At 44.5% G+C, this 21510-nt stretch overlaps 1 protein-coding gene across 1 annotated transcript in view; it reads left to right on the top strand.

Annotated features, from left to right (window-relative positions):
* Positions 1–1981: 1981 nt before the first annotated feature.
* The window catches only part of LOC125718408 (capping protein inhibiting regulator of actin dynamics-like), a 160339-nt gene continuing 140810 nt past the window's right edge, over positions 1982–21510 (top strand). The window contains exon 1 of the mRNA XM_048992261.1: positions 1982–2716. Within this exon, the coding sequence (XP_048848218.1) occupies positions 2075–2716 (642 nt within the window). The 5' untranslated portion in view covers positions 1982–2074. The remainder of the gene's footprint in view (positions 2717–21510) is intronic.

Genomic DNA, 21510 nt, shown 5'->3' on the forward strand with positions numbered 1-21510 from the left:
ACAATACACAGCTCTGTAAAAAATTAAGAGACCACTCTATATACTTTTTTAAAATCTACATTGTTAAATTCTGGTTTAATCCTGGTTCTGCTGGCAGAAGGCTACACTGTGAGGTAGGCTGCTTCCATGCTCATGAGTTTCTAAGACCGCAGTACACAAGAACAGGGTGAAGAAGCAGGAGACACTGGGAAAAATCAAAAACCAGCCAGGTAGAGGGCAGAAGCAACCTTCTAATGCCAGAAATGATCATCAACTTATCCGTCAGTGTCTAACAAATCGGAGGATGACCTCAAGTGATCTTCAAAAGGAATAGAAAACATGAAGTGTGAAGTGTACTGGTAGGACAGGCTCCTAGAAGCAGCGGTGAAGACCCATAAAGCAAGGAAGAAGCCCTTCATCAATGAGAAGCAGGGAAGAGCCAGGCTGGAGTTTGCAAAAAAATTTGTATTTTACACAGGCTCATACCCATAACCCATAAACTGAGAAATAAGTGAAACTGAAAAATTTGATGCGGTGTGGGAAAGGGGGGCCACACTCCCCTGGGAAACTGTAAGGGGTTGCTGCAGGAGGGTAGTACTCGCTGTGGGATATCAGTCACGATTCAGGATAGACAAGATTCGGAGGGGTGGGCTGCTGACCGCATTTCACCAGATACACGTTCTCAATCAGGAGGGGGGAGCAATTACTTGTACTCTGGCTTATCTTACTTGAGGTCAGTTGGATGCACACTCAGAGGAAGTGGGTTGGTAAGTAAGTTTGTATTTATGTATGGTTCTATAACAAATAAACAGGAAAAACAAATTACCATAGTGCTTACAATGGTTATTACCATAATAAACTAACATAATGCATAATTGTACCATATCGCCTTAACATTGATAAGTTCGGCTATACCCACAACAATACATTACATTAGCAGCAATTCGTATTAGAGGGAATGATTGGACGGGAAATAAACGCAAATATCTTTCCGAGGTATACAACTGAACACTCGTCAGCGATAATTATAACAGTACACCAGCTAGGTCACGTTAACCTAGCCGCGCAATTAAGTAAACTAAATTAGTACAGCGTCACTTATGACTTGTAATCAATAAACTTAGTACTTACATTCGTCAGTGACGCACACATAAAAACCAAGGACTGTATTTACTGCGAGGAACAACTAAACTAGCTATACATAAACTGCAGCTCGCCGACGTGCTACCTATTCAGCCCTTCAGGCTCTCCCGCGCGCTCTCGTCTCGCATGCACCCACAGTCCTTTGCAAGCATCGGTGTTCCTTAAAGCTACAAGAGCCTTTCTAACATGCGAAGATGGGATTCAGAGGGTGAATGTTTTATCTCACCTCCATTAAACGTACCCAAACACTGATACCCAACCCCATACCCCTCCTTGCTGTGACCCATCACCTGGCGGCTGGTTCTTTGGTTAAAAACTGGCCTCCACTACCATTGCTAATTAGAATCATCTCACTTATATAAAAGTTTTGAAGAGCCAACAGGATTCAAAGCCTCTTACATCTCAGGATGAATCGGAAGTCATCGGTCACGTGATATTGCATAAACTTAGCCCCGATTCCCAGCTTGAAGTCGCTGGGCCACACTTTGAGGATCAGAATCTGGGTATTAACTGTCTCATCACTAAGTTCAGCAGCTTTCACGATACAGCACAGCATGGCCATGGTCAGAAAATGTGAGCCTGTCCTCCTGAGTAAAGTAAAGCTCACTACGCTCTGTGAGCACAGGAACGGCCCGGCAATGTTTGGTAGGTTTCTGCATTGTTTGCAAGTACAGAATATTATCTGCGCGTAAACTAATTAAGGTAAATATGGAAATTCATACAATATATGCTGCAGAATATGAGCTGAATGAAGCATATTAAAAATGCAAAAAATTAAAAAAAATTTGAACCACTGACCAAATATGGCACCTACGGTTGTTTTTCAAATAGAATTCTAGAACAGAATGTTACCGTGACAACTCTGATGTCATCATTCTGAAGGTATAAATTGAGCTGTAGGCACTAATACCACTTCAAAAGAAATCAGACATTGACCGTGCTGCATCTCAAAATGAAGTGGTGTTTTCTCAAATGTATTAGGCCGCCAGTGGTACCAAATGATGCTGGGGATGGTACTGAAACAAAGGAGGAAAGAAAAAGGAAGGCCAAAGGAGGAAAAAAAATAAAATCCTGGCTAAAGAAGATTTTTGCAAATAAAGGAAAAGGAAAAAAGGCAATGGAAGAGGAGAGCCAGGCAGTGGTGGTGGTGGAGGAGGAGAGCCAGTCAGTGGTGGTGGTGGAGGAGGAGAGCCAGGCAGTGGTGGTGGTGGAGGAGGAGAGCCAGGTAGTGGTGGTGGTGGAGGAGGAGAGCCAGGCAGTGGTGGAGGAGGAGGAGGAGAGCCATGCAATGGCGGAGGAGAGCCAGGCAATGGTGGAGGAGGAGAGCAAGGCAATGATGGAGGAGGAGTACAAGGTGATGGAGGAGGAGTTCAAGGCAATGGAGGAGGAGTTCAAGGGATTGGAGGAGGAGTACAGGGCGATGGTGGAGGAGTGCAAGGCAATGGAGGAGGAGGAGAGCAAGGCAATGGAGGAGGAGGAGAGCAAGGCAATGGAGGAGGAGGAGAGCAAGGCAATGGAGGAGGAGGAGAGCAAGGCTTTGACTTTCACAATGGAGGAGGAGGAGAGCAAGGCAATGATGGAGGAGGAGTACAAGGTGATGGAGGAGGGGTTCAAGGCAATGGAGGAGGAATTCAAGGGATTGGAGGAGGAGTACAGGGCAATGGTGGAGGAGAGTAAGACAATGGAGGAGGAGGAGAGCAAGGCAATGGCGGAGGAGTGCAAGGCAATGGCAGAGGAATGCAAAGCAATGGCGGAGAAGTGCAATGCAAAGGTGGTGGAGGAGAGCCAGGCAATGGTGGTGGTGGAGGAGGAGAGCCAGGCAGTGGCGGTGGAGGAGAGCAAGGCAAGGGAGGAGATGCGACTGAACATAGAACTCTGACTATCAGTACTACTGAAATATGTAAATACTTGTAAATAAATCATTAAAAATGAAGACACAGGTGTTTTCAATTGAATGTGAGTAGATGTTAAATGTCAGGAATATTCCAAATGTCTATTACACGTGTTGCCTATAGGGGGTCATATGGTTTGGGTGGTAAGGGTTGCCTTTAAACTTTAACAGAATGAAAATTCATTACATGTATTTATGTTGCATTTTTAATTACGTTTTTAAGGAATAAAACATAACGGGATGAATGTAAGATACGTCCAGCGGGGACCCGTCCGGCCGCAGCCATGTATTGTTAGGAGTAGGCACAAGCGCCAAGGCGTATTTTAAAATAAAGCACCAAAATGTTTTAAAGAAGAACTCTAGCGTTATAAGAAAAGCAGGCGGAATTTAAACAAGTACAAACATGCCTGAAAGAAGCAGAAGAGCAAATGCTGAGTTTAAACAAGCACAAGCGAAACCAACATACAGCACGTCGTTTTAAAAGAAGCACTTAAACTCATTACATGTAATCAACATGCTTAAAGAATTAGAAGAAAAACTTTAGCGGTATTTACCAGCGTTAGGTTGAAGAAAGCATTTAAACAGCAAACTTTTAGAAGAAATAGGCCAAAAGGCGAAATGAGCGAAGTGGCCAGCCCGTTTCAAAATGGCGACACCAGCGGAGCGCCTGTTATTTCAAATAAAAACGTTATGGTTATAGGGGTTAACCCCTCGACCAATCAGAATAAGGGATACACTCCCCCTCCCGCTTATGACGTCATAATTCATAATAACAATGACATCCAAATTTAAGCTCCGCCCAATGTACCACAGACTATTTTCTTAAGTACAAATTATTTAAAAATACGATTATAATAATTTAAAAATACATTATAACATGTCATAATTACAAACTATTATTAAACTGTAATAAACCAAATCGTGCTAAATCCATCCATCCATCCATCCATTATCCTCCGCATATCCGGGGTCGGGTCGCGGGGACAGCAGTCTCAGCAGGGAAGCCCAGACTTCCCTCTCCCCGGCCACTTCTTCTAGCTCCTCTGGGGGGACCCCGAGGCGTTCCCAGGCTAGCCGGGAGACATAGTCTCTCCAGCGTGTCCTGGGTCTTCCCAGGGGCCTTCTCCCAGTGGGACATGCCCGGAACACCTCCCCAGGGAGGCATCCCGGAGGCATCCGGATCAGATGCCCAAGCCACCTCATCTGGCTCCTCCTGATGCGGAGGATCGTGCTAAACACTATTTTTAAATAAAATAATCTTTGTAATTTAAAAACACATATCCATCCATCCATTTTCCAAACCCAACAGGAATGGAATATGACACTCTTGTAAGGTTATGGCCACCTCCCCAAAGACAGTCAGCCCACTTTACTTGGGGGCCACAAATTACTTAGAAGTCAGTCAGTTACTACTGAAGTACAAATCATGGACAAATATAGTCACTACTTGAGATAAATGATGCATCGTGATTTTTTATGATGAACAGATGAGCATATATTGTGCATTTGACTTTCAGTAATTCCTTCAGTAGCTCACAAAGGGTTACAGAACAAACACAGTAACAAATATAGTAACAGCTTGAGATGCCTTACGATATATTAATGATGCAAACATCAGATCAGTATTTCACTCGTCTTATTCATTAATGATGAACAAACACGAGATCCTTGTGTAACTGTGATGTATATTGTGGTTAATTAATACATGAGTAATAGCATAATACTATGTTATTTGTGCCCCCTCAAATAAAGTGTTACCAAAAACTATAATTAGTTAGAACTGCTACTGTGTATTTTGAAAATGTCAAGTTTTCTGAATAATATCAAACCCAATCCCAGGTGTTTTCTTCCAGAATTTTTTATTCATCTCACCAATTTGCGTGTTTCACCATTAGGTGTTGTGGCAACATTCTCTAAAATGAAGATGGAACAGGAGAGAGTCGAAGAGATGACTCACATGTTTTATTCAACAAAGTGCAGGCCTGCAGTTTTAAGCATGGTGAGAGCCACGTTTGCACGCCAAGGTCATCTGCGATTCTTAGTGATGTCAGACTTCTTTGCAGAAGTGGTGGGATATAAAAAGGAAATTTGGCAGGCATAGGGCCCACTGTCACTCCAACTCTGGCTCGCCATGCCAAGATCACATCCGCCACCAGCTTCACCAGGGGATTAAAGCCCAGCTTGTGAGCCCTTCCTGATCCACTGGAGCTCAGTCAGCCATCCCTGCAGGAACTTTCCTTGAGAAAGTTTGCCCCCATCCTGGCTATTTCAGCTCAGAAAGTGACCCAGCAGTCCACATCATCATAGCACATTCATTGTAAGCTGATGGCTGTTTCCAAGGGGAACTTAAAAGCACAGGTCTAACAGGAATAGCAGTCTATCACTGCAGGAAATTACAGCACAGAAAAAGTTTGCAGGGGACACAGTAATGAAGGCAAACCATGACTGGGTGACACACACACAAGCGAACATCATTCCTGCTACCACGAATCAGTAACAAAAATGATAAACATGGCCGTCTGACTCGGAAGGCAGGACACTGGGGCTGAATGGCTGTTTGCTGCCAGTACTGGCGCTGAATGTCATCCTCTGGGTATTTTTGTAAAATGCTGGAAAGTTTGATTGCAAATCCCTAAATATGCCCTGTAAAATCCTGATGTTTGTATCTTTTCATTGTTATATTCCTATCTCACCTCCATTAAATGTACCCAAACACTGACACCCAACCCCATAACCCTCCTTGCTGTGACCCATCACCTGGCGGCTGGTTCTTTGGTTAAACTGGCCTTCCTACATTACAGAAACCTACAGCAGCAAAATTCTAGGTGCAATATGATAGCAAACAAAAGAAAACCTGGCAATTTTCCCCTTTTATCCAGTATGTAACAGTCACTGGGCTGCATAGAAGGATTCAGTGACCCATGTTCGCTGCCTTTTCAACTGAATATCAGAACATCTTCCAGCAATTCGTCAGCTTCTCGACTTCATAGTCTTTCGAAATTGTCGTATAATTCCAAGAAATGTGTAAAGCTTCTGAAAAACCCTATTACCTACCTGAGTGTGTAATGACCCTCTGTCCCCTTTCCTTGATGGAATGGTAAGTCAGTAGGAGCTGTCTAAAGCCAGCATTGCTCAAGGCCACATCATTTGCTCCAAAACCGAATAACCTAAGGAGCTAATCCTGCCTGCAGAAAGATGTGATCTTAGCCACAGCTCATTAGACGAGGAGAACCCCATTAAGATTCGGTGCCCTGTCCCAATGCGTGCTGTAAAGACCTTAGTCTGAAAGTCATATCACCGTGGATAGGTAACTATAGAAATGCACTTTCCTTATGCTACCAGTAGCCTAGAAGTAAGAAGATCTGTCAGAATTTGATGAACTTGTCTTCAAAGTTGAGTCATCAGTCCTAACTATGTTTGTTAACACATCAATGATGTGTTAATGATGTGGTCTGAAATTGACTCGACCGCATGGCCTCCACAGTCACGTAAATAAGCAGAAAATCAGCCACCACTATTCCAGCACCCTCAAAATATTCCCACTTTGGTTAACAAAACATCGAAATGCCCTGAGAGAAATGCTGGTGTCAGAGGTTAGGTAGGGATGGAGACAGAGCGTGGAGTCGGTGTACAGCAGAGATAAAATGCGGGTTAAATGTTCTTTCCACACGGCTTCGAAAAGCTAAAAATCTATCACCTGCCATTTTTACATTGCCTTTGTTTCCAGCTTCGGTTGACTCATTTACCATAATACCACCAGTTTGTCTACTTTCAGCTTTACTAAGAGTTATTTTAATGATGTTTTTCCGAACCTTGGTAATAAGCCAAACATTTGCCGGGGAGCACAATAGAAGCAGCTTATTACATTTTAGGACATGGTGTCCTGAACAATTCTGTTAACCGAATAGAGTGAGTTACAGGACAGCCTTTAAACAGCCACCGTTATTCACGCTCAGCAGCCGTCCTGCTGGGAAGCCGAGCAGCTTCCTGTCTTCTGGCCCCAGTATGCTAATGAAAGATGCTCTTTTTCTATTTGAAAAAGCGCATAATCACACCTTTAAGAGCACTAATAATAAAAATATCCATCTGTCTGCCCGTCCGTATTCACCAGTCTCTACCCACTACAGTTACAGGGAAACGGCTCCTTTGGCTGTGGGCCAGTAACTTGCAGAAGAGCTCGCAGTCCATTTATGGATTCCCGGCACCATCCATACAAGCACAGCTGTGCTGTCACTGCCTGCCAGTGACGACTCAGAACAAGCCCCAGGGACCTCCGCCGCTATCTGTCAATCAGCTGTCAGCTCCAGCGAGAATGTCCACACCTTGTGCTTCCTTTGAAAGGCAAACTGAGCCAGGTTTTCTGACCAATCAGGGTCTCCCTGGGGCACCCACCACCAGCAGGTATGCAGGCTGTCAGTGTTGTTTTCCCAATGTTCTGTAGTCGGGCTGCACCATCGGATGCAAACGGAGAGCAGCTGAACAAGAGGACGGCTCTACACTCAACACATACTTCCGACTAACAGAGAAACATCCTGTTTCAAAGGTGTCCAGACCTTCGGAGTGCTGAAAATGAATGGAGATTTTGTGATGAATGCTCAGATAATCAGTGATGCGTTGCATCCTGAATAACTTCAGATTTAAATGATGATTTTTGTCTCAAACAATAGCAGATGAAGGGACATGGGGTGTAGCTGAGCCCTAAAACAAGCCCGACAAAAGGATTTTGCGGCGTGATTTAGAGCCAGGCTCCTGTGATTAAATCCGGGAGAAGGACCTGTCACGACCATGAAACAAATGTCACTGTGTTACAGAAACAAATTTGCTGGCTTCTGAAACATGCTGTGCAGCAACAGGAGCAAACATGGTAGCTCAGATCCCTTCAGAGCCGCATCCGAAAGGCTCAAGACCGTTTCATTTACATTTTTATTTAAACCAGATACAGCAAAGCTAGAACGGTACACTGACTGCAGAAATGCGGACACACCACAATTTTTCACAAACAGAGCCGGGGTGCTGTACTGTGGTTACTTTGGTTACTTTGAAAGAGGTGTTGTACAGGGATTTGGCCAGTTTGAATGAGGAGCTACACTGGGGTTTGACCAGTTTGAAGGGGGAGCTACACTGGGGTTTGACCAGTTTGAAGGAGGAGCTACACTGGGGATTGGCCAGTTTGAAGGAGGAGCGACACTGGGGTTTGGCCAGTTTGAAGAAGGAGCGACACTGGGGTTTGTCCAGTTTGAAGGAGGAGCGACACTGGGGTTTGTCCAGTTTGAAGGAGGAGCGACACTGGGGCTTGTCCAGTTTGAAGGAGGAGCGACACTGGGGCTTGTCCAGTTTGAAGGAGGAGCAACACTGGGGCTTGTCCAGTTTGAAGGAGGAGCGACGCTGGGGTTTGGCCAGTTTGAAGGAGAAGCTACATTGGGGTTTGACCAGTTTGAAAGAGGAGCTACACTAGGGTTTGGCCACTTTGAAGGAGGAGCTACACTGAGGTTTGGTCAGTTTGAAGGAGGTGTAGGACTAGCATTTGAAGGGTACAGCCTGGAGTTCGTTCTGACTAAAAATCTCATGAAGAAGCTCAGCTAGATTTGTCTTGTGCAGTTGAGGGCTTCTGCAACTTCTTCTCTTTGTCACCTAACCTCCATAAATAAGTAAATTCATGGAGCCCAGGATTGTTGTTGGCTGTGCTTGTGTGCTTTGTAATAGGTAATCTATAGAACTGAATCAATATCCACATGGGTGAACCCTAAAACAGACCAGCAGCCCACCCAGGGAGTCTCTCGGCACTTCCAGAAGTAACTAAGCATATCAGAGAGTGAATCATAAAGAATTTGCATTCTTTACTGATACTATAAAAGACATGGCACATTTGTTTTAGGAATTTTTGCAGCTGCAACAGTTGACAATTGCTTTTAAAATCTGTTTTTAAAATAGGATTCTGTAACACAGTCTTGGATGAAAATAAAAAGTCTGAGCAGATTGCCACATGGATTGTTCAGTGTGCACAGACAGCAGCCAGCTTCCGGAAAAAGCCGTCCCGGTGAGATGCCAATTCTGCTGCCGCTGCTCCTATCCCACCCTCACTTCTGTGCTCCTAAATCTGAGTCTTTAGGTTTTCATCTTTCCTGACTAGTCCAGTGGGAGGGGCTTTATGTTCTGACATCAGCCGAAACCTCATGGCCATGATGTAGCATATTAGCTGCATCATTATTATGAATCATTAACAGTGCAGACACTATGAGTAATTTGTAGACCTCATTTGACCAATCACATGCTTTTGGTGACAAAGGTGCATTACAGAGAGCTAATTCAGCTCAAATTGGGGGTGACAGGAATCCCACTCCACCCATTACTATTATAAGGATTCAACCTTGGTGCGGTATCACGACGTAAACTGCCCAGCATCTTTTCAAGTCAAAATGTGTCAGTACAACATTTTCCATGTGACGCAGAAGTCTACGTGACACAAAGTTTGTGAGGGACCGCAGAGAAATGTCAGCGTGACCTAATCACTCATCGAAACAGTAGCGTTAAAATGCCCATATCAAACGAACTGGGGCGACGCAAAATGAAATATCACTGCAGCTTCGCTTCATTGTTTCACACTGTCCCGTTAGGAGCAGATGTCGTGTGCAGCCTGCAGCTGTACTGTATTCAGTGTGTAGCGTCTTTTCTGGATGTAGCTTAATAACAAGTTTGCTTCTTTTAAAAACGAAAAAGACAGACGCTCTTATCATTCACATGAAAACGAGCAGGCCAGGGAATATAAAATCCCTCCCCCCATTCTAACCTCAGGGTCATCTTCTGCTGATGATCGTCCTGGATTGCCTCAGCATGCTTGAAGCCCCTGTAGGATCACACATGCACATATCACAAAGCTTAAATTCCAGGTGGCCTGAGACAAGCCCTACCCTGGTACGAGAGGCACACATCGGCCAAGGCCTCAAAGGGGGTTCGTGACCCCACACACAGACACACTTAAACACACACAGATTAACAAGGGAGGCCAGCACTCCAACTTTTATTGCTCAAAGTTTTAACGACCTACAGACAGTGAGTGGACCTCAAGGACAGGGGTCCCTCGACTTGGCACACAACCCCCCCCCCCCAGACATCCTGCCTTACATACCACTCACCCAATACCCTAAAGAAAGTTTCTTTTAAGTCTGGCTGTTGTATATTTATTTACTCATGACTACTAGTCTCAATATACAGATAGGTTATGTTTGTAATGTGTCCTAACTTTCGCAGATTCTTTTTCCTTGACTGACAAACCTTCGTCCCCCTTTTCTTTTCCACATTCCTCAGCAGCCCTTATCTGATCTTTGTATTCTACCATGCCTAAGGGTAAGATGTGCTGTTGGAATGTGAATATATCATATAATGTCTGTATAAATGGTAACCTCTGATTGAGGTGCAACCTAGACCACCTGGACCAGGTACTGGTGTGAGTAATATAACATAATGTAAGTAATCATTAATTAATCATTACAGATGGTATTCGGTGTGAACCGCTAGGCTGGTACGGCATGTTTGGTATCAAACCGATGGACAATCACTTCAGTTTACAAATCTGGTCAGTGGTCACCACGAAAGAGAATATATCAAAAGTTACACCAGCCTAACGAAAATCATCAATACAAGGGAAATCAGTCTGGTCATAAATCTCAAAAGGACTGATAGAGACCCCCTTCTGAAAGCCCGCCAAATGGATGGTCAGCCATTGGTCCAGGAGTGGAATTCCTGGTCACTCCTATTCACGAACTTAATAGTATAAAACCTGGCACCTCTGAACAAAGCCAGGAGAGGAGAAACAGAAGGGAGGAGAAAACAAAAGACTATCAGCCCAAAGAGAGGCAGAGAACATCAGCCCAAGAGAAGAGAAGCCCACAATAAGCCCTCCTGAAGCCTGCCAGTGAAGGCCCAGCTGGACAGAGAACTGCAACCAAGCCCAAGATTCACCAGGAGAGAGAATCAGAGGGGCTCCACTCCAACAACCGCTGCAAACACCGCGCCTCCCTGAGTGCCATCACCCATCAGCCACTGCAAGCAACTGCCAAGACCCCCCCCCCCCCCCCCCCATTTCCTGCAGCCAAATAAACCAACTTCCTTTAATTTCTAACAAGCTAAACTGTCCTATTCACCTGCTATATTACTTTAGGGTTGTGTTTCCACAAACTGCTTGCTTTGCAGAACAGTTTTTCCCTTTTTAGGTTACTCGTTTTAAATCTGGGCATTGCATTTTCATGATTACATTGTGTCTATTCCATAATTTCATGTTTATTGTTTGTTAGGTGTAATGTCTGTCTTATGTTAGTTGTAGGAATAAATGCATGTCTTTTACACAACTTCAGCCTCCGTCATTGAGTGCTCAACAATAGTACCTGCCTCTGTGCGATCTGGCTACTACGCTCTGAAACCTCAAACTCGCCTGAAATATCGCGAGACTCTCTCTCATCGGCCGTGAGGGGAGCTTCGCTACCGAGTATTTACATTACCTGCTGACGCAGCTCGCTGGACCAGCCTTCTAACCCAGGTTATTGAGCGATACTGGTTATTAATGAATCCCATTTAAGTCTCACATTAACAGACTCACGGTGATTCACAATTGAGTTTGGAGGAGCATAACATCCATCCATCCATTTTCCAAACCGCTTATCCTATTGGGTCGCGGGGGGTCCGGAGCCTATCCCGGAATCAATGGGCACGAGGCAGGGAACAACCCAGGATGGGGGGCCAGCCCATCGCAGGGCACACTCACACACCATTCACTCACACATGCACACCTATGGGCAATTCAGCAACTCCAATTAGCCTCAGCATGTTTTTGGACTGTGGGGGGAAACCGGAGTACCCGGAGGAAACCCCACGACGACACGGGGAGAACATGCAAACTCCGCACACATGTGACCCAGGCGGAGACTCGAACCCGGGTCCCAGAGGTGTGAGGCGACAGTGCTAACCACTGCACCACCATGCCGCCCCCAGGAGCATAACAATTGGTTAATAATCAGCATTAAATAATAAGTTAATTAATTTCAAAACATATTGGTGGAGATATTAAAATTTACCTGAACTAATAATTCCTACATTTATTGAAGAATGCGGGCACAAGCTTTAAACTTATTGTGAGCACACAATTTTAACTTTTTTATGACCGAACGTACAGTTGAATAAGCGCTGTGAACTGGTTGCAAAAGTTGAGGATCAATCGCACTCTGTGCAATCTGAAGGCATTTAAGCGGGATCATACGGGCTTATTATAGTTATTTTTATTTCTGTTATTAGTAGTTATATTATTTTGTTTTATTTTTGGTTATTTTATTTTAGTTTATTTCGTTTTAAACTGCAGTAAACCATAACTCTATATCTGACGAGATTCTCAGATATAGCGCGTTGTTTCTAGGATCGACTCGGACGAGTTTCTCCGTTTCTATATATCCTGGCAGAGATCTCTCTATTAGCGAACAGGAATTCTTGTTACGAGGTTCTAACCTGAATTCTGTTGCGCTTGGACTCCCTGAGATAAGACCGATAGCTCAGCTACCTTTCAGGATCTTACTCATATGTGTGTGCCTGCTTTAGACAAAGTAAGTTTAACACCACTTTGCGCTGTGAGCCAAGTGTGTGTGTCATTTAGAAATTGGGAGTCTCCTGTGCTTGCGACCCGCCGTGGTTTAAGCACCATTTGCGACGAGATACAGTGTACTCACCATTTAGATCCGTCGCCGTAACGCGAGCGCTGTCTCGCCTCAGTAATTGTTTTAATGGGTTAAACTGCGCAAGGCGCAGAAGAAGGCCGCAAGCGGCATGCGCATGCAGTAAAAGTCACTCATCTAGCGTCGGCAACCGCTTAGCTACACACGTGGACAAAATTGTTGGTACCCTTCAGTCAATGAAAGAAAAACTCACAATGGTCACAGAAATAACTTCAATCTGACAAAAGTAATAATAAATAAAAATTCTATGAAATTTAACTAATAAAAGTCAGACATTGATTTTTAACCATGCTTCAACAGAATTAATAAAAAAAAAACTCATGAAACAGGCCTGGACAAAAATGATGGTACCCCTAACTTAATATTTTGTTGCACAACCTTTTGAGGCAATCACTGCAATCAAACGATTCCTGTAACTGTCAATGAGACTTCTGCACTTCTCAGCAGGTATTTTGGCCCACTCCTCATGAGCAAACTGCTCCAGTTGTCTCAGGTTTGAAGGGTGCCTTTTCCAGACGGCATGTTTCAGCTCTTTCCAAAGATGCTCAATAGGATTGAGGTCAGGGCTCATAGAAGGCCACTTTAGAATAGTCCAATGTTTTCCTCGTAGCCATTCTTGGGTGTTTTTAGCTGTGTGTTTTGGGTCATTGTCCTGTTGCAAGACCCATGACCTGTGACTGAGACCAAGCTTTCTGACACTGGCCAGCACATTTCTCTCTAGAATCCCTTGATAGTCTTGAGATTTCATTGTACCCTGCACAGATTCAAGACACCCTGTGCCAGATGCAGCAAAGCAGTCCCAGAACATAACAGAGCCTCCTCCATGTTTCACAGAAGGGACAGTGTTCTTTTCTTGATATGCTTCATTTTTCCGTCTGTGAACATAGAGCTGATGTGCCTTGGCAAAAAGTTACATTTTTGTCTCATCTGTCCATAGGACATTCTCCCAGAATCTTTGTGGCTTGTCCACATGTAGTTTGGCAAATTCCAGTCTGGCTTTTTTATGACTTGTTTTCAACAATGGTGTCCTCCTTGGTCGTCTCCCATGAAGTCCACTTTGGCTCAAACAACGATGGATGGTGCGATCTGACACTGATGTTCCTTGAGCTTGAAGTTCACCTTGGATCTCTTTAGAAGTTTTTCTGGGCTCTTTTGTTACCATTCGTATTATCCGTCTCTTTGATTTGTCATCAATTTTCCTCCTGCGGCCACGTCCAGGGAGGTTGGCTACAGTCCCATGGATCTTAAATTTCTAAATAATATGTGCAACTCTAGTCACAGGAACATCAAGCTGCTTCGAGATGGTCTTATAGCCTTTACCTTTGACATGCTTGTCTATAATTTTCTTTCTAATCTCCTGAGACAACTCTTTCCTTCGCTTCCTCTGGTCCATGTTGAGTGTGGTACACACCATGTCACCAAACAACACAGTGACTACCTGGAGCCCTATATATAGGTCCACTGACTGATTACAAGATTGTAGACACCTGTGATGCTAATTAGTGGACACACCTTGGATTAACATGTCCCTTTGGTCACATTATTTTCAGTCTTTTCTAGGGGTACCATCATTTTTGTCCATGCCTGTTTCATAAGTTTTTTTTTTATTATTAATTCTTTTGAAGCATGGTTAAAAATCAATGTCTGACTTTTATTAGTTAAATTTCATAGAATTTTTATTTATTATTACTTTTGTCAGATTGAAGTTATTTCTGTGACCATTGTGAGTTTTTCTTTCATTGACTGAAGGGTACCAACAATTTTGTCCACGTGTGTATACCTTTGGTTACGCGTGCAGTCAGCGAACGCCACTCTAACCACTTAGAGGTCAGAGCCCTGAAGGCCTGCATGACGCCATTTGTTTTGTTACCCCTTAGGCTCACTTGCCTGGGACCCCCCTCCCCCACAGAAGGAGCAACGCCCCATTGAGCCTCTAGTGGTCAGCCGTAGAACTACCACTCTTTCGAAATCGCGCCTCCAGTGGTCAGGAATTGAACTACCACTCCATTACGAAATCGCGCCTCTAGTGGTCAGGCATAGAACTACCACTCCTTTACGAAATCGCGCCTTTAGTGGTCAGGCATAGAACTACCACTCCATTACGAAATCGCGCTTCTAGTGGTCAGGCATAAAACTACCACTCCATTACGAAATCGCGCTTCTTGTGGTCAGGCATAGAACTACCACTCCATTACGAAATCGCGCTTCTAGTGGTCAGGCATAGAACTACCACTTCATTTCGAAATTGCACTTCTAGTGGCAAGCCAGAGCAGCGCCACTCCATTGAAATTGCACCTCTAGTGGTCAGCCATAGTAGGTAAATAACATTGGAGTTGGGTCTCTGGTGGTCAACTGCGGTAATACCAACACGCATAATTGGACACACAGGTTCTTGCCTGAAAGCATTAATCAACTTCACAAACTAAATCAATTTGATTACAACACATTAACATCTAATTAGCTTATTGCTGCATAACTAATTGATGTTTACAATTGAATAAGAAACACAATTAATTTGGTTTGGTTTATGTTTTACCTTTTTGATTTAATTTAGGTTTTATTTCATTTCACGCTTTCATTCATTCCCTCTCCCCCAACAAGGTGACTTGCATAGAAGTTCAACCACTATTAACAACAATCAACCAGTTACATACACAATCACATCAGGGAGTCGTTCTGGACCTAATCGGTTGAGCTCTTCCTGTGCTAGGTGCTTACCATTCGCTCTCTGTTGGTTGAGCTTGTCTGTGGCTCTGCTGTCACTGCTTGCGATCGTACAGTTTGTCAGAACCGAAGGGGAGTTCTCAGCAATTGGACGCCCAAAAGTGTGCCAGCCCGGCTGCACCCACTGACTCATTAAGGGCAAGGCTGACAGGTACCTCAGGTGGTCATTACAACTTTTGAGCAGGATCTCGTCTAGGGTGAGTTCTGAGAACGGCCCTAGCTTGGACACTCACTAGGGTGGGTGATACCTAAAGGCGATTTTGCCAACCTTGGTCGAGTCAGGCCTCAGGTAGTGCAGCCGATAAGCTGAGCCCCACCTGGGTTGTCTCAGTTGTGCGTACAGAACACCCCCTTCCAAGTTGACATTGCTGGGGATCGGGGGAGTGAGAGCTGGACTCAGGCCTGCTTGGCTGGGATTGAGCTTGTGGGACGTGCCCTGTTCAGGAGGGACACCTGACAGTGTTCAAACCTCTCCACCTGCATCACCAGCTTAACACCGCAACACCTCATATAGGGACAAGTAAAGCAGAACCTGCTAGTGGTCCCCCTTCTGGTCAAAGCGGAGTTGTTCAACAGAGCCCTCACCAAACATATTTTAATATATATGCAAATTTGACAGATACTAAATAATAAGATAAATTATCCGATAAAATGGGAGCAGAATGGCAACCCACCTCGTCATCTTCATGCAGAAAACAAGTGAAGCCGCGTCTTTCAAACCGGCAGCGTCCCACGTGCCGAGGAGTCAAATGTAATCAAGCAACACGGCCCACACAATTAAATAATAACATCATAATAATTATATCTCTTGTATAATTATTCTATATATTATTCTATAATTAGAGGAACAAACTTTTATAAATTGACTTGTAGACCGAGAATAGTATACAACACCGTAAGCATATAACCCTTAAAGGTTGATTAATTAAAAATCGCACATTCATCCTGCATAACATAAAACAATGACTTAAAGAGACTTAATTGTGAAATGAACGCTACTGTCCGAGGGCATTTATCTCCACAAATCGCTATGGAACATAATGTTAAATACTCAGATTTTAAGAATGACAGAATCTTAACATTTAATATTTTGTTTTGCGATACCGATACGTAGTGATATTGGTATGTGGAACAACGTTATGTTACACACGCCTCCCACAATACAAGAAGCTGTAGTTAGATTATGAGCTTATTCACAAATTACCCGTTTGCCTTTTACCGTGACTGAGCACGATCCCCCACCCCAGCTGGTCTGCACTCCCCACATTGCAATTAACGATCCTGGCCTCAGCGCTTTTGTTACCGTGGGACTTTGTTGTGTTGAAGAAAACATTAAAATGAAGTCTGAGGAATGTTACATAACAGATAAAATGCAAAAACTCTCTCTGGTGTAATTCACTGCATAAAACCAATGGTCTTAAGTGTGGTGTCTTCTTCATAACACTCCCTGACTTTTGTATTCGTGACCATGAGATAGGGTGGGCTGCTTTTCTTCCTTCATTTGACTAGTGTTCCTCCCTTTCCTCCCAGCCTTGGTTGGTGGTTCAGGCAGCATCACCTTCTTTTAATAGACCCAGGTTTATCCATCCATCCATTTTCCAAACCGCTTATCATACTGGGTCGCAGGGAGTCCGGAGCCTATCCCAGAAGCAATGGGCAGGGAACAACCCAGGATGGGGGGCCAGCCCATCGCAGGGCACACTCACACACCATTCACTCACACATATGGGAAATTTCGTAACTCCAATTAGCCTCCGTATGTTTTTGGACTGTGGGGGGAAACCGGAGTACCACGACGACATGCGGAGAACATGCCGCACAGTGTTCAAGAGTACAGTTCTTGTAAGGAACCTGCTCCCTATGAACCAGTCGTTTGTGAATGTCACACAGCTACTCTAACTGGCAGGACCAGGACTTCTCCATGTTCTATGCAGCCATTTTGTACCTTTGCATAAGCCGTTTGTTGGTGCCCTATAGGAAGTGATTAATATATAAACTCTGAAGTGTGGGAGCTCATAAAGACCATGATGGCGTCATTCACATAACGATAAGGTGCTATTAGTTAAACATGCAGCAATGTGATATACACTATCGCCACCTGCAGGCTACATCAAACTTTTCACCTCCGTTGCACTTTTCTTACTCCTTCCTGAGATCTGTCTCATTAGCATTAGCCTCCACTAAATGCTGCTCCTTTATGTTTCTGCTTCTTCTCCTGACAGATTTTATTGTTCAGTTCTGCTCAGGGGGCGACATGGTGGTGCAGTGGTTAGCACTGTTGCCTCACACCTCTGGGAGCCGGGTTCGAGTCTCCGCCTGGGTCACATGTGTGTGGAGTTTGCATGTTCTCCCCATGTCGTCGTGGGGTTTCCTCCGGGTACTCCGGTTTCTCACAGTCCAAGGACCTGCTGAGGCTAATTGGAGTTACTAAATTGCCTGTAGGAGTGCATGGTGTGAGTGAATGGTGTGAGTGAATGGTGTGAGTGTGCCCTGCAATGGGCTGGCCCCCCATCCTGGGTTGTTCCCTGCCTCGTGCCCATTGCTTCCGGGATAGGCTCTGGACCCCCCGTGACCCAGTAGGATAAGCGGTTAAGAAAATGGATGGATGGATGAATGGAATTTCTGCTCAGCTTGGGTTCTGTCATTTGTCGAAAAAATGGAAAATATTGTTCTTTCTTTTCCATATTTTCCTTTTGATTATCTTGCGGTAACAAACTGGTGTATCGCCTCGTCTATTTTAGTTGCCAAAAAGTGGATTTTTCTGTATGATTTTTCTCTTTCAAATCATTCAAATGCATAACTAATTTAGGCAGATGAATGTAAAAGAAACACAAACAATTTCATAAATATACATTTTTCATTGTTCCGTTTGCATTAATTCCAATTTTCGAAATATATGAAATTTTATTAAGGTAAAACATAATGAAATAAATAATTACGACATCCTTATTCTCTATGAGGAAGTAGTATTTGTACGGCTTCCCCACAGCCCCCATCACTGTGACTCTCTGGCACAGTAGTACACAGCCGTGTCTTCAGCTTTCAGGCTGTTCATCTGTAAATATAGCTAGTTCCTGCCATCGTCTCTGGAGATGGTGAATCTGCCCTGAACAGACTGGGAGTAGTAAGTGCTACTGCTATATGCATAAGCGACCCACTCCAGTCCCTTCCCAGGAGCCTGTCTGACCCAGTTCATTTCATAGCTACTTAATGTGAACCCAGAGGCTGTACATGTCAGTCTGTGTGATTCTCCTGTTCTCTTCACCACTGGTTCAGACTCAGTCAGTACAATCTGAGCCTTCACACCTGTAAATAAAGAGGTAGAGCATCCTTTTAGATGAGCACAAAGAAAGATGCAGAGAGAAAGAGAGACGGAGAGGAGAGAGACAGGGACCTGAGAGAGCCAGTGCTGTGAGGGTAAGCAGGGCTGGTAGGAGCTTCATGGCTGCAGGACAGAGGGAGGAGCACTGAGGTAAAGTACACACTGAGTCCCAGTGACTGCTGCTCTCTGTCACACACTGACACTGGCTCCTTTAAAAGCTGTGGCAGGTTTGTACAGGATACTCCTCTGATGGGCGTGGGGTGGGTTGTGGGGGGGATGGTCACATGATGAAGAGATTCATTTGCGATGTCAAGACTTATTATACAAACATTATCTCTGTGCAGGGGTGGCATGTTGGCGCAGTGGTTGGTGCTGCTGCCTCACAGCAGGAAGGTCCTGGGTTCGATCCTTGGGTCAGGCATGTAGGACCTTCCTGTGTGGAGTCTGCATGCTCTCCCTGTGTTCACATTGGTTTCCACTGGGGACTCTTGTTTCCTCCCACAGTCCAAAATTATGCTTGGTAGGTTGATTGCCAACTCTGAGTTGGTCCCGTAATTGGTTGAGTGTGTGTGGTCTGCATTATGTTGGCACCTGCCCAGGGTGGTTGCCGTAATTGGTTCCCATCTGCGCCCATTGTTCCTGGGATAGGCTCCAGTCCCCCCCACGACCCCAGTTGGGATTAAGTGGTTTTAGAAAATGGATTGAATTTATTTTTTTGATTGAATGTGCTTTGTAGGGAATTCATGATAACTATAAGAACCATGTTACAACATTTTGGCATGATTCACAACAGCAGTTTATAAAGAAATACATATTTTGAAAATATGGCAATCATATTACAAGATTATAAAAGCAATACAGCTGCTACAGTCTATCTAAAATGGGTCTCAGTCTGATATTTGTGTCCCTCTGCTGCCTGCATTTACAGTCAGTCTGCGGACATCTTGTGGTTGCTGCTGGAACTGCAGTGATTATTTGTAGTTTTATAATCGATCTGTTTCTACAGACCACAGGCGATTCTACACCCTTCAACCTATTGTCACATTTCATACGAATTGGATCCCATATTTCCTTAGACTGACAGTTGCAGCCCTGATCCATATAATCACCCCTGCTACAGAACGGTGTGAACTCAGGAATTATATTAAATGTCTTTGAAATTTCTTTTTCTTAACATCATAAACCTTTTTATCCTGCCAGTCTGTTGCGTTCATGTAGGAAATGGGTGAAATGATTTATACTTTAGGACATCCATCCATCCATCCATCCATCCATCCTCACATACCCTTGTCCGGGTCGCTGAGTCGCGCCGGCAGCAGTCTAAGCAGGTAAACCCAGACTTCCCTCTTCCCAGCCACTTCGTCCAGACTGCATTCATTTGACCTTGACCTGTAATGCCTGGCGTTCCACCAGGTGGCGCATTAGGCGCAATGATACATTGACTGGATTTTGCGGAGCCCGGGCTACTCTCTGTTTACTCTATATTTACTCTGCTACTGCTCTGTGACCTGTACTACGAAGCGGGGTAACTAGCTTATCGGGGTAACTTTGCGAGTAACGTGACGTGTGGTGTAACTTCGCGATTAACCCGTACTACGAAAGGTGGGTAGGTTTTAGTCGAGACATGTTGCTATGGCAATTTACGCTAAGTTTCAAAACTGCTCCGAGCAGTTTTTGTTCTTGGTTAAGTCGATGTTTCTGCGTAAGTCAGCCCTACATGAGCACCACCCCTCCAACTACATTAGCGCACGAATCGTGAGGAATTCTCTCTGTCAATATGTATGAAATTGAGCAGTGGCATATAATATACATATGATGTATTAATTAATAACTGTTAGAGAGAAAGTTATTCTGAAACCCAAGGGGTGTGCATGCATTGTTACCTGCTGTCCACTGATAACATTGTGAAAAAAAACTCCTCTCATTCCGTATGGGAGTGGCAGGTTTTTGGCTTCTTACTTGGTTCGGCTCCCCCATTCATTTCTATACCCTTTCTTAAGTTTAGTAGAAATAAATTGGAGGCGACTCGGTCGCTTGCTGGAGTTTGGTATTAGCTGGCGCGGTTGAACGCGTCATTCATTTTTATACCATGCGATCTACCCACACTACCTTTGCGATCGAAAAGTAGATCGCAATCGAGGTATTGGGCACCCCTGTGTTAGGCTGTCTGGGATGGAAGTGGCCCGCCTTATAATTTAAACATTTTATGTGGCCCTTGGACCAAAAAGTTTGCCCATCCCTGATCTAGAGTGACAACATTTCCGCGCCCACAGTGGACTTCTTGTCTGTCAGTGGATGTGCTGCACAGTTATGTCTGCAACCAGACCCTTCTCTCTCGGTCTGCATGGGTGGATGGTGGCCTGCTTGGTCCATTTTCACCCTGGGGCGTGATTGCATATAATAAAATGATTTTCACAATGGACATCTTTTCCATTTGTATTTCTCTGTGGGACTTAACCAGAATGCATCATGGCCGTGTCCCCTGCTGCATCGGTACCTCCATAGGGTATAATTCCTGACAGGGATGTCTCTCCATTGCACCCAATTGGGCATCCAAATCAGAGGGAATGTCTGTTGAGGGTCCCCACCAGTGGCTGTGCTGGTGTGCGGCAATAATCTACGTTTTTTGCCTCTGATTTGAAGTCTGCCAATTTTGTACAAATTTATGTCATTGTCCGGCTTGTGGAGCTGACCGTATTGACAGCAGCAGTCACACGATGCCATTCAGCATTTTT

The sequence above is a fragment of the Brienomyrus brachyistius genome, chromosome 22, assembly GCF_023856365.1.
Source record: "Brienomyrus brachyistius isolate T26 chromosome 22, BBRACH_0.4, whole genome shotgun sequence".
Taxonomy (NCBI): Eukaryota; Metazoa; Chordata; class Actinopteri; order Osteoglossiformes; family Mormyridae; genus Brienomyrus; species Brienomyrus brachyistius.